The sequence below is a fragment of the Muntiacus reevesi genome, chromosome 16 (genome assembly GCF_963930625.1).
Source record: "Muntiacus reevesi chromosome 16, mMunRee1.1, whole genome shotgun sequence".
Classification (NCBI taxonomy): domain Eukaryota; kingdom Metazoa; phylum Chordata; class Mammalia; order Artiodactyla; family Cervidae; genus Muntiacus; species Muntiacus reevesi.
Genome location: NC_089264.1, coordinates 3,932,340 through 3,945,478, shown reverse-complemented (window position 1 = coordinate 3,945,478; position 13,139 = coordinate 3,932,340). Strand labels below are relative to the sequence as shown.

General features: G+C 36.4%; 1 protein-coding gene across 2 annotated transcripts in view; it reads right to left on the bottom strand.

Moving 5' to 3' along the window:
- BBS7 (Bardet-Biedl syndrome 7) overlaps positions 1-12,922 on the bottom strand; it is a 35,153-nt gene extending 22,231 nt beyond the window's left edge. For both annotated transcript variants that reach the window (XM_065907101.1, XM_065907100.1), the window contains exons 1-8: positions 12,737-12,922; positions 10,836-10,901; positions 8,651-8,713; positions 6,969-7,144; positions 5,549-5,735; positions 2,704-2,776; positions 2,157-2,273; positions 707-837 (exon numbers count right to left, since the gene is read on the bottom strand). In XM_065907101.1, the coding sequence (XP_065763173.1) occupies positions 707-837; positions 2,157-2,273; positions 2,704-2,776; positions 5,549-5,735; positions 6,969-7,144; positions 8,651-8,713; positions 10,836-10,901; positions 12,737-12,772 (849 nt within the window). In that variant the 5' untranslated portion in view covers positions 12,773-12,922. The remainder of the gene's footprint in view (positions 1-706; positions 838-2,156; positions 2,274-2,703; positions 2,777-5,548; positions 5,736-6,968; positions 7,145-8,650; positions 8,714-10,835; positions 10,902-12,736) is intronic.
- Positions 12,923-13,139: the final 217 nt, after the last annotated feature.

Genomic DNA, 13,139 nt, shown 5'->3' with positions numbered 1-13,139 from the left:
CACAATTAGAGAAACTAGACAAAGAAAGAAAAGTTGATACTGAGTTGTGGCTTTTTGTTGTTCTTAAACAACACATCACACGTGAGGCAGAAGAGGGAAATCCTGGACAGGAGAACAGACAGAAGAATACCACTTTATGAACAATGAAAGATTCAGTTTATGCAAGAATGCATCTCCATGTGACTCCATACCTTGGGATAAAGAAGCCTAATTATGCTTAAAATTTGTAAGCTAAAAATTACTCTTATCTAGTATTTCTTCTTATACAGTGGGTCTTGGGTGACTAAAAGTGAAATTGCCCTCTCTGTTTAAGGATATTTTTTATATCATCTGAACAATATAAAGTTTTTTCTCCAAACCTTATTACTTTAAAACAACACAATCTCATTTATGTTACCCAAACATATAAATGTTACTCCTATAATACATTATGCATGAAAGAAACTAAGGTAAAATATTTAATACTTTAGATATAGAATATTTAGAAATCAAATGAAAAAGTAATTCATTGTTCAGCTTGAGGGCAATATCTATTATTCAAACATAAGAGCAGTCTAGACAAGATTTTGATAATATCAAAGCAGCAATATTTTAAGCCAAACACAAGACTTTAACATAATCATTTAATAAAACACAAACTGTTAGCCATTTCTATAATTGTTTGATGAATGATAAACATAGATAGTCTTCTTAAAAATGAACTTACATGATCAAATCGTAGAACAGGCTCATTGGCATTATCAAAACTATATACTTCCACCATTCCATCATCTCTTCCAACAAGTAAATCTTTAACCCCATCACCCACAATGTCAAAGCTGTCAACACACAAAATACCTTTAAAAAAAGGTAAGTGATAAATTAGCAGTAATACTGATATTGCTGTCAAATATACTAACTATGAATGAAAAAAATCTATCTATCAGAGTAGGGGGAAAAAAAACCCAGTAAATTACAACTATAGCAATAACTTCCTAATTCAATTCCCTATGTCTAATTTTGACCTGCTTCCAGGCAAATCCACTCTCTATGGAGTGTTTTTGTTTGAGTTTTGGTAAATTAGATCACATCATATTCCCACTTACAGTTTTCCCCACTGCACCTAGACTAAAATTCAAACTCTTTAACAAGGCTCCCAAGGACCTATATGACTTGGCCTTAGCCTACCTCTGACTTCATTTCATGCCATATTTAGCCACACTGGTCTTCCTTCTGCTCCTCAAATGAATTGAATTTACCTCTGCCTCAAGTTCTCTGCCTTTATTTTTTCCTCTTCCCAGACATTCTTTTCCCTTAAATGTTTTGCATTGTTAACATTGTTAACATTTTCTCATCAATCAGATTTCATGCTGTATTTATAAATAGCCATCCAAATTTACCAAGTCAGATAAAAATTCCCTTAGAAAGGTATAAATTCCTTAGAAAAAAAGGAATATTCTCTGATCTCATTGTACTTCTTTGACTCATACCAAGTACTCCCAAATTCCAATTAATTCCCTACAGCAAACAATGAAAACTGGATTTGAGCAGAGATTAATGTTATAGATAAACAGCCCATAAAAGCCTACCCATCCCAAATTACTGTTAGTATATCCTGTGTGTGCTCAGTAGTTGACTTATGCCTGACTCTTTCCAACCCCTTGGACTGTAGCCCACCGGGCTCCTCTGTCCATGGGACTGTCCAGGCAAGAATACTCGAGTGGGTTGCCACATCCTACTCCAGGGGATCATCCTGATCCACAGAGTGAATCGGTATCTCTTATGTTTCCTGCACTGGCAGGTGGATCCTTTACCACTGAGCCACCTGGGAAGCCCCATTAGTACATCTTACTTTAAAAAATTACAGCAGAACTGATAGACCTGCTAAATATACAAAAGTAAATAAACATGTGGTGGCTCTGTAAATTGCTAGGTCTGCTCTACCTTACGAATAAAGAAAGCAGGATGAACTATGCAATGCAGGTTGATCTATTTATCTATCTGTTTGGGGCCAAGCACCACGCAACAGGCAAGGTCTTAGTTCTCCGACCGGGATCAAACTCGTGCTCTTGGAAGTGAAAGTGTGAAGTCCTAACCACTGGACTGCCAGGGAATTCCCAGGATATTCTATTCAATAATCACTAAAATTCAGAATCTGAGTTACATAAAAAACATACCTCCCCGCTTTTTCTCATTTCGAATTTCCCACTTGTGGATTGGTTTGGTTGTAGTAATCTGAATAAGCCCAAGTTTTCCATCTGACGTTCCAAACAAAAGGTCTTCTCCAGAGTCACCTAGTTACAATTAAAGTCAACATATTACGGTTATCTCACAGCTCACACTATTCCTTTAAAATTAAAATACTTTCATATATATTGGATTCCATATAAAAATCTCATTTAAAATATTATGAAAAGACAGATTTTAATTAATTTATTTATTTTAGAAAGATGGTTATACATTCACAGAATTTTATAACCATAAGAGATGGTTTCCTCATTAACTAATTTTAAGATGAGGAAACTGAAAAGTAAAGTTCAGTGACTCATTACGGTTAGCTACTGGTAAGTTAGAAGACAACTTTCTCTATTTCAGTTCAAGTTCTTTTTACAGTTTCCCGTTTTCACTTAATATATAGTTAAATGATTAAAACCCTGAAACATCTAAACTTAAATAACATAACTCACTCCCTCATTTGATTGTCAAAAATCAAACCCTGATTACCGCCATTTCCATTGTGTAGGGCTAAAACAGTAGGTGGGCCAGGAACTTCAATTTCATACATCACATCAGATCCCTGAAGGAGAACAAGTATTTTAAAACTAAAACAGAATACAAATTGAAAATATTGATAATAAAAGGATTCATAGATAACATCAATATTCACATAAAGAACTCTAGAATAAAACTATTGAAAAAAACTAGATTGTGAATATTAACTTTTACTTGTTAGCGACTTTACATGTTGACTCGTTTTATATAAATATATAAAGAGAGCAAGGAAATAAGTATTTCAAGTATTCTCCACTTTGAATAATTTTCACTTTATGTACTTTGCATGAAAACTTGACACTGGTAAATTTCCCTATCAAAACTTTCTAGGAACAAGCTTTCTCTTCTGCTCTAACTTGGGGCACATTCAAACAGACTCAAAGTTACTTCCTAAGGAAAATTCTGGCCTTGCCTTTGTGTATCTCCAAAACCCACTCTAGGAAAAGGCAGAATGCCCTGCTATTTAGATAAGAAAACAAGTTAAATTCTGTCTTTTTTTCAATTTTGTCACTTATTAATGCTTTAATTTGGTGCATAGTATTTGTGAAGCTGTTAAAGAATGAGGTAGAAGTATTAAATCCACATAGAAAAAATACGACAAATCTCTCAATGAAGAAACATTTGCAAAATTACAGTAAATCTGACACACCATTTTGTTTAAATATTTTAAATACATATAGAATATATGAGTCATATGCTTTATACTTTATTTAAAATAACATTAACTATTCACAGATATCTGTATCTAACTATATAAACACAAACTGTTTTAAAAAGGCTACCTTTGGGGTAATGGATTGCATACAGAGGCAGAGGGGGAGTAGGGAAAAAGTGTGCAGGTTGAAGGAAAGACTTCAGCTTTTTACTTTCCACAGTAAGCACATGGATCACTGGTTAAACAAAGCAGAATCCTAGAATTCAGTCATCAATTTCTAAATGGATGTGAGTCAGCTCCTATTAAAAGCCTTACTCAAACAACTCATATTTGGGAGCATAGGCTAGGGGAAAGACCAATCATTCATGCTCCTAGAGAGAACCTTGAACATTACTTTAATTACCCATAGGGAAAAAAAAAAAAGAACTGATGTCTAAACATAGAGCTGATTCATTTCTGTACAGCAGAAACTAGTACAACGTCGTAAAGCAAATAAACATCAATAAAAGTTAATTTTAAAAAAGAGGGGCTGATGCTGAGAAATGGCCATCTGGTAGTACAGAATAAATAGCTAGACTTTTTGTTCAATTGCACTATCATCATCCTAAATTTTGATCCAATTAATTCATCCATTATATTTATGTTTAAACTTTCATTACATTTTTGTCATTTACATTTAAACTTTGTTTTATGGGTCCTGGGTGTGTGTATGTATGTGTGTGAGAGAGAGTGTGTCTATTTTATTGAAAGTCACTTTCAGAATTCTTTGGTGGTCCAGTGGTTAGCACATTGCACATTTCACTGCCAAGGGTCTGAGTTCAATCCTTGATTAGGGAACTAACACCCCACAAGCTGCACAGCAGGGTCAAAAAAAAAAGTCACTTTCAAGAAGACAGTTGTAACTAGTGTTATTAATAACAATGGCCTTAAACAGTTGCTTTAGCCAATCACAGTTTTTAATAGGAATATAAAGATAATAAATGACTTTTCAAATATTTACTGAGGGCTTATTCTGTTCAACATACTGTCATAAATGCTGGATAAACTCAGATGATACAATCTTGATCTCAACTCTCCCTTGTTAAAGCCTAACACCTTCTCCCCAACCCAACTTCCTTTTTTAGTTTGATTTTCGGGGAGAGGAGAGGGTGATAGAAACATTCAGAAAACTAAGATCGTGGCATCCGGTCCCATCACTTCACGGCAAACAGATGGGGAAACAGTGGAAACAGTGGCTGACTTTAATTTTTTGGGCTCCAAAATCACTGCAGATGGTGACTGCAGCTATGACCAACCTAGACAGCATATAAAAAGCAAAGACATTACTTTGTCGACAAAGGTCCATCTAGTCAAAGCTATGGTTTTCCAGGGGTCATGTATGGATGTGAGAGTCGGACTATAAAGAAAGCTGAGTGCTAAAGAACTGATGCTTTCGAACTGTGGTGTTGGAGAAGACGCTTGAGAGTCCCTTGGACTGCAAGGAGATCCAACCAGTCCATCCTAAAGGAAATCAGTACTGAATATTCATTGGAAGGACTGCTGCTGAAACTGAAACTCCAATACTTTGACCACCTGATGTAAAGAACTGATTCATTAGACAAAACCCTGACACTGGGCAAGATTGAAGGCAGGAGAAGAAGGGGACGACAGAAGATGAGATGGTTGGATGGCATCAGATTTGATGGACATGAGTTTGAGCAAGCTCCGGGAGTTGGTGATGGACAGGGAAGCCTGGTGTGCTGCAGTCCATGGGATCACAAAGAATCATACACGACTGAGAGACTGACCTGAACTGAGGGTGATAGACGGAAAAAAAAAAAAAAAAAAAAAAAGCGGGGAAGTAAATGTAGCAAAGGTACTACATTCTAATTGAACTAACTCAGATATCATGTATGGGGTGAAGGGGACCAAAGTGTCCTTTTTTCCATATATGCCTCTCTAAAAACTTGCTAAAGATTTCAACACACTTGCCTCAAGTAAAAAAAAAACAGTCAAGTAAAACATTAAAAAAATTTTCAGATATAATTTTAAGATATTTAAAGTGGTAGTGGTCACTAAAGTAATTTATCTCAATTATACATTGTTCATCAATATTTACAAGCCTAAATTATGAAAAACTATAAAAAAGCAAACAATAGTAACCTGTAAAACCCGGAGTACTCTGTCCTGGCAGGCCAACACCGGCACTTCACGAAGGAGTCTTTCCACTGGAAGGCAGATGACATCATTGATTTTGTCCCCAGAAAGGTAATAATGTTGGTCTTTGCAGTCACAATAATGGTTATAGATGTAACTTGCACTGAGAAAAAGGTCTGAGCCAGATATGTGCCTGAGAGTATGAAAAGTAATTTAAGACATCCACATTTTAAAAAATAAGCATAAGAAACTCCTGAATTATTCTCAGAGATGAAAACAAAAGTTTATTTATTTACAGTTTACTATCATTTTATCATAGACTCAGAGAACACAGTTTGTTTTCATTTCCCATACTTAATTTCTAGCCTTTTGGTATAGCCATGATTTTGAAAGCTGAAAATGAGGCTCTTAAGGCCTCGAGCTTCTCAAAAATTGAGTTCAGAAAAACTGTAAACAAAGACGTGATAACGGTAATTTACCTGTCTATACCTGAAGACAATCAATATATCAAAAAGTAGGTTTCTTTTTAATGTGTGCCATGTGCCAAGCACTGTCCTAAGTGACTTAAATATATTAGCTCAATCCTCATAACTCTATAAACTAGGAACAAAGATTCCTAGTTTATACAATTATCCCTTTTTAAGAGGAATAATATTAATAAAATGTGAAGTAACTTGCCTAAACGCACAGTAGATAGTAGATTGGACTGCAACTCAGGTAGCTTTAACTCTACAGTTACCTTTCTTGCATGATCAGTCATTCAGTTGTGTCTGACTCTGTGCAATCCCACTAGGCTATTCTGTCCATGGAACTTTCCATGCAAAAATACTGGAATGAGTGAGTGAGTTGCCATTTCCTACTCCATATCTTTCTTACTACCACACTAAATAGAATAAGGCTATCTAAACTGAATCTACGTGAAACTAAATAATAAACAGTGGAAAAAAATGATTTCATTAGAATTTTAACTTGAAAAAAGAAATAAGTTCATTTAAAATTATATTTAATAAAATTTATATAATCATAACTGTATTCTAATTCTCAGAATGAATCAAGTTTTCATTGGGGGAGGTAAAATATTTGACAAAAATTATATACTAGTATATTATTTTCATTAGATAGCTATCATCACCTGTGATCATAAAAAGGATATTTATTTGAATGTAAATATCTGGAGAGTTTTTTCACTTCTTTTATACTTTGATTATGAATCATAACTGAATATAAATACTATATATGTCCTGAAAAGATTTCAATAACCAATTGATTATATATTGATTCCAGGTCAAATTCAGTTTCTGACTCATAAAAGTATTTTTAGTTATTTCCTAGATAACCTATTAAGATATGATACTTAATCAGATGTTTGTCACCTATCCAAAATATTGTAAATGGACATGTAAAAATAAAGAGAGAATAAACATACATAGCTTTAATGCTTTCAGTGAGGTTTGTTTCAAAAGAGAGGAACTGTTTTCCTCTCTTTGTGAAGCCTCTAATTTCAGATCCTGCAGCAATAAAAATTTTCTCCTGGGGTGTGTTAAGAACCCCTCCTAGTTCCAATCTTGCAATCTTCTGCCCAGGTAAAGTCTTGAACACTGTCTGCAAAAATTGTTAAGGAAAAAATTAAGTAAACAAACTTATTGCAAATATTTTCCTTTACCATAAAAAATGTGGTGATTTTAAACTTACAAAAGTTTATAGTTTTACTATATAGGAAAACTTGTAGATACAAATGTGCTTACTTCAATCAACTTGTGGATTTTTTTGCTAAATATCTTCACACATTATAATGTTTATTCCCACACATATTTCAATAACATCATTAAAATCTAAATTCTTACAACTCAAAGTAGGGCTCACTAAGAGCAGCACAGCATCACTTTCCTTATTAGAAATTCAGACTCTCAGGCTCAACTGCAGATCTGCTGAATGAGAATCTGCATTTTACTGAGACTCCCCATCTGGTTCCAATAGACATGTTTTTACACTTTAATCATCTTTTTATGGGCTTCCCTGGTGATTCAGCTGGCTAAGAATCTGTCTGCAACGCAGGAGACCTGGGTTTGATTCCTGGGTTGGGAAGATCCCTTGGAGAAGGAAACGGCTCCCTCCTCCAGTATTTTAATCATCTTTTTAAAACTAATTTCTCATGGTTCCCTTACAATTTTACAAATTTTACAAATTTTAGTAGTATAAACAAAGGAAAACAGAATTTACTGAAAACCCAAGTGTATAACTTCATATCTAATTGGAAGTACTTGCATTATTAATTTCTATTTTATTATTGGCATTGGTTTCTTCCTTCACCCTCAATGCCTTTATACACAGAGAATAAAGTATCTGGAAGAATATATGGATAATGGAAACACTGAGTTTCTGATAGTTTTTACCAGCTTCATCTTTTTGCAAATTCCATATAAGGTATAATGAAGATATGTGTTCACATCTCAGACCTATCACTTTAAAACTACAGTCTGTATACATGATAATGTAATAATCACTCCTTGACGAGGCTGTATTAAGTGGTAAAGATGATGCGATGGTCACATCCAGGTTGCGCTGTGTTATGTAAGACTCTATCTTAGCAGACTGGACAGACTTTCCCATTGGCCTGAAGAAGCAGGTTATCATGTTGTGACAGAGCCTGTGAGAAGATCACACGGCCAGGAAGTGTGGTGGCCTCACATGATGAAAGCAGGCCTGGGCCTATAGACAGCAATAAAGTGGGGATCTCAGTTCAATAAAAATAAACAACTGAATTCTTTAAACAACCATGTGGGCATGGAATAGGACCCTGAGCTGCAGAAAGAAATTGAGCCTGGCTAACATCTATGTTGCAGCCACATGAGGCCTCGAGACTGGATTCCTGTCTCTGAGAGATGATAAATGTGTTTCATTGTTAGCCCCTAAATTTGAGGTAATTTGTTACACAGCAGAAAAAAACTAATATATCACCTTAGAATGTCAAAGATGTTTTACAAACAGCTAGCAAATGACTCTTATGCTGCCTGAAGTCTCATACTTCATATCACTACTTCCTTTAACCCATTTTTCATTGTGCTTTAGAAAAAGCTCAACCTGGGAGTATTCAAAACATACACATACCACTGCTTCTCCCTTCTTCATGCCAAAGCACATAACTACTCCATCATGATCCCCAACAACCACCTGTAACAGATTGAAGAGAATCTAAAATTACTGTTATTATGCCTTATTAACTTATATGGGGAAAACAAGATCCACAATATATAAATTATAATTTTAAAAAATAGAGATAAGAAAACCTAGTAACGACAGCCCTACAAAAAAATATTCACTAAAGAATTATAAGAAAGGGCCAAAGAGAAGCCCGTGGGAGTTGTTACAGAAGTAGCTGGTTTCCTACAAGGTAAAGAGAACGAGAGAATACAGATGGATTTGGCAAGGAGGTGACTTTTCCCCCATCACCAGGGCATAAGAATGTTGTAAGATTAATTTTTAAAACATTATCAAAATAAGTTTGTGACAGACCTATTTGATATTTTTAAAAGCTTTTTTAGTTTTTTTAATTTTTATTGAATATAGTTGATTTACCTAAATAAAAGCTTTGCACAGCAAAGGGAACCATAGAAAAAAAGAAAAGAAAATCATCTATTGAAAGGGAGAAAGTATTTGCAAATAATATGAGTAATAAGGGGTTAATATCCAAAATATATAAACAGCTCATACAACTTAATATTAGAAACACAACCTGATTAAAAAATGGGCAGAAGACCTGAATAAACATTTTTCCAAAGAGGAAATGCAAATAGTCAACAGGGACATGAAAAGATGCTTAACATCACTAATTATCAGAGAAATACAAATCAAAACCACAACGAGATATCACCTCACACCTGTCAGAATGGCTATCATGAAAAATAACATAAATAACAAATGCTGACAAAAATGTGGAGAAAAGGAACTCTTGTACTCTGTTGGTGGGAATATAAATTGGTGCAGTCACTGTAGAAAACAATATTGAATTTTCTCAAAAAACTAAAAACAGAACTACTATATGACCCAGAAATGCCACTCCTAGGCATATATCTGAAAAAAAACCAAAAACATGAATTCAAAAAGATATATGCACCCTAATGTTCATGGCACTGTTTATCATTGCCAAGATATAGAAACAACATAAGTGTCCATTAACAGATGAATGGATAAAGAATACTACTCAGTCATAAAAAAGAATGAAATTTTCCCATTTGCAACAACATGGATGGACTTAAAGGGCATTATGCTAAGTGAAATAAGTCAGACAGAGAAAAACAAACCATATATCATTTGTGTGTGGAATTTGGAAAACTCAGCAAATTAGTGAATATAACAAAAAGTAGCAGAGTCACAAATATAGAAAACAAACTACCAGGGGTTACCAGTGGGGACAGGAAAGGAGGAAGGGCAACACAGGAGTCGGGATTGAGAGACACAAACCAGTATGTATAAAATTAGGTACAAGGATATACAGTGTAACACAGAAAACAGAGCCAATATTTTATAATAACTATAGATGGAATATAATGTTTAAAAATTATGAATCACTTTATTGCACACCTGTGACTTACGTAATATTGTACACCAACTATATTTCAATAAAAAATAAACTGATAAATAAAGTGATCTTAATAAAGTGATCTTAAAAATACTATAAATGAGTCCTAAGACCAAAAAGTTTGAAAAGTGTTTCTGTAGTAGGTTGAATACAAGAAATGATAATCAAAAATCTGTTGATTTATCTTGATAAAATGTATTATATGGTAATACTGCATTTATTTTGAAGTTATTAAAGAATCCCATTAGTCTACTAAGAAATTATATTGTCTTACAGAAATTACAGGATTAATATTTCTATAAAAATAATCAATATTGTTAGTTAAATATAAAGTTAAAAAAATTACTCTTAAAAATATGACAAAGTTTTTTAAAAGTATTTTCTCTATAGCATATTGTATTTTATATTTCTTTTTTCACATATACAATCTGGTATGCACAAGTACACTCAGGGAAAATTATTCCCAGAAAAATGGAACATAGTTTTCAACTAGTTTGCTAATACTACTTGCTGATTGTACATGATACTTATAATGTACAAGAAAATTACTGTATATAAGTGTCCCTTGGTATTCCAACCTCTGTTCAAATTAACAGAAATCCATTTCCACTTTAGCTTTGAAATTAAAAAAAAACTTACCAATAAAGAACGGCATATAAACCTCTCCTCTGTAACAGCTAGAGAGATATGGCGGAATCAGTGTCTCTACATTACCTTTTGTGTGGCTGCATGTTTTGAGGCAGGAAGTAGCTTCATAGTCTTCTGAGAGGTCACCCCCACCTAAGGAAACACATCAGTTGCCTAGTGAATGCTTTCTGATACACTAATTTAAAGTTATACCTCAAAGAGTAAAAGGACCAGCAGATTCTAATCATAGTAAGCCTTAGTTTTTTAATTGCAATTAGTGATATGAAATAACTATTATCAGCAGTGAACTTATTTTCTAATGAAATATGCCACAAAAGTCAGAATATAGGAAACAATCAAAAGCAGTAAAATTCATGCTATAAAGTTGTCAAGTCAAACATAATTATGTGACATTACTGGTAAGGTACTTCACACACAAAAATTACATCTAGAAGCCTTTTTTTACAACTTCATACAGCTGTTAAAGAAGAGTTTGTAATGAAAAATCTTTAGAAATAGATTATTGAAAATGGAACAGAGAAGATTTTTGCTAAGACACCAACATGCTGATGACAATGACATCCAATCTAACTGATGATGAAGATCATTTTACAAAAGGTACAGAAGATGAAAACAGCATGGCTTGCTCAGCAGAGAAATGTCACTAGTTGGACATGGTTAGGGGAGGAGAATGGGACCAAAGGGAGAGAAATTGAGACAATAGACCATGAAAGAATTTACATATTGTACATACAGATCTATCCTGTTATTCTGTATTCTATGGAATAGTGTTAAAGTTTAAACTCGTCTACTTAGATTTGTATTTTTGAAACATCAGTCTAGCCAGTGTTGTGAAGGATGGGTTGGAGGGAGGTGACGATGGAGGCTATTTCCATTATCCAAGAGATGAGGACTGAACTGGGGATAACAGAGATGGAGGGAGAAAACGTGACAGATTCAGCAGACACTTTCGAGATAGAAACAGCAAAATGTGCTGACCAGATGTATATGGAAGATATTAAGGTGGGAAGTATCCGGCATAAGTCTCAAGTGGCAGGACAAACATTTGTACCATTAGCCAAAAGAGGATTACTGGGAAAGTGGATGGAGAAGAGGGAAAGTCTAGGGCTGAAATACTGAGAGGCAGGGTGGTGTATCAGAGACTTTGTTTCACAGAGGAACCGCATCCGTTGGGCTATTATGCAAATTACCTTCTCTGAATCCCTTCGATCGTCACGTACCGACTTTGAGAATTTTTGTGAAGGAAAATATATCTGAAGTTCCAATACTTTGGCCACCTGATGCTAAGAGCTTACTCACTGGAAAAGACCCTGATGCTGGGAAAAACTGAGGGCAGGAGAAGGGGATGACTGAGGATGAGATGGTTGGATGGCATCACCTACTCAACAGACATGGGTTTGAGCAAGCTCCAGGAGACAGTGAAGGACAGGGAAGCCTGGCGTGTTGCATGCAGTGCACGGGGTCCCAAAACGTCTGACACGACTGAGCGACGAACAACAATAAAATATATGTACAAAAGGTAAGCTCTGAGAATAAACTAGACCCTCGAAAACGGCTACCATTGCTTTTATTACGATCCGGGTCGCCAGGTCCAGCTCACAGTAAGAAATACGTGTCTGGCCCTGGGGACAAGAGACTGGGTAAAGAAGGAGAGTCAGGAGTTTGAACCCCACAGACAGAAGGGCGGAGAAGGGCCTTGGGGAGGAATCCGGGATCGCGTCAGGACACTCGGAGCATCTGCAGGACACCGGCACACGGGGCGGGGCGGCGGTTCTCCTTCTTCCCAAGTGCCGGTGGACCGGCCCTGCGGACAAGTCTGTGTGGACGGCGTCTGGAGGGCTCCACTCACACCCGCTCCTTCACCGCTCGGCTCCCACAGACCGCAACAAACGGCAGTGGAAGGATGGAATCCTCTCTTAGAGCGGGGCTCACCTCGCGCAGAGTCGGCCCCAACCTCTCAGGATTACCTGCAAATAATCCGCTCGATTTAGATTCAGATCCATGACGGCGGCACGGACGCGGCGGACAGCGCCGGGCCAGGCAAGGTGGGTCAAAGAGCGCGGTATCCCAGGCCTCAGGGGAAAATGCTCGCGACTCCGTTGAGGGGTAACGCCAGCTACAGCGGATTCTGTGGGATGCAAAGGCGGAGCGTCGGGGCAGCGGCGTCCTGCGTGACGTCAGGACGTTCCTGCGAGTGGGCTCTGGAGGGATTAAGCCCCGCCCACCTCCCGACAGACCGCCCACTGACTGAACCCGCTCCAATGAGAGGCGGAGAGGAAAGGAGGGCGGGGTTCAGGAGGCCTCAGAAGAGTGGTTTCCAGGGAGACCGAGACGCTGACGAGCTACACCGCCGCTGCTGCCCTGAGACCC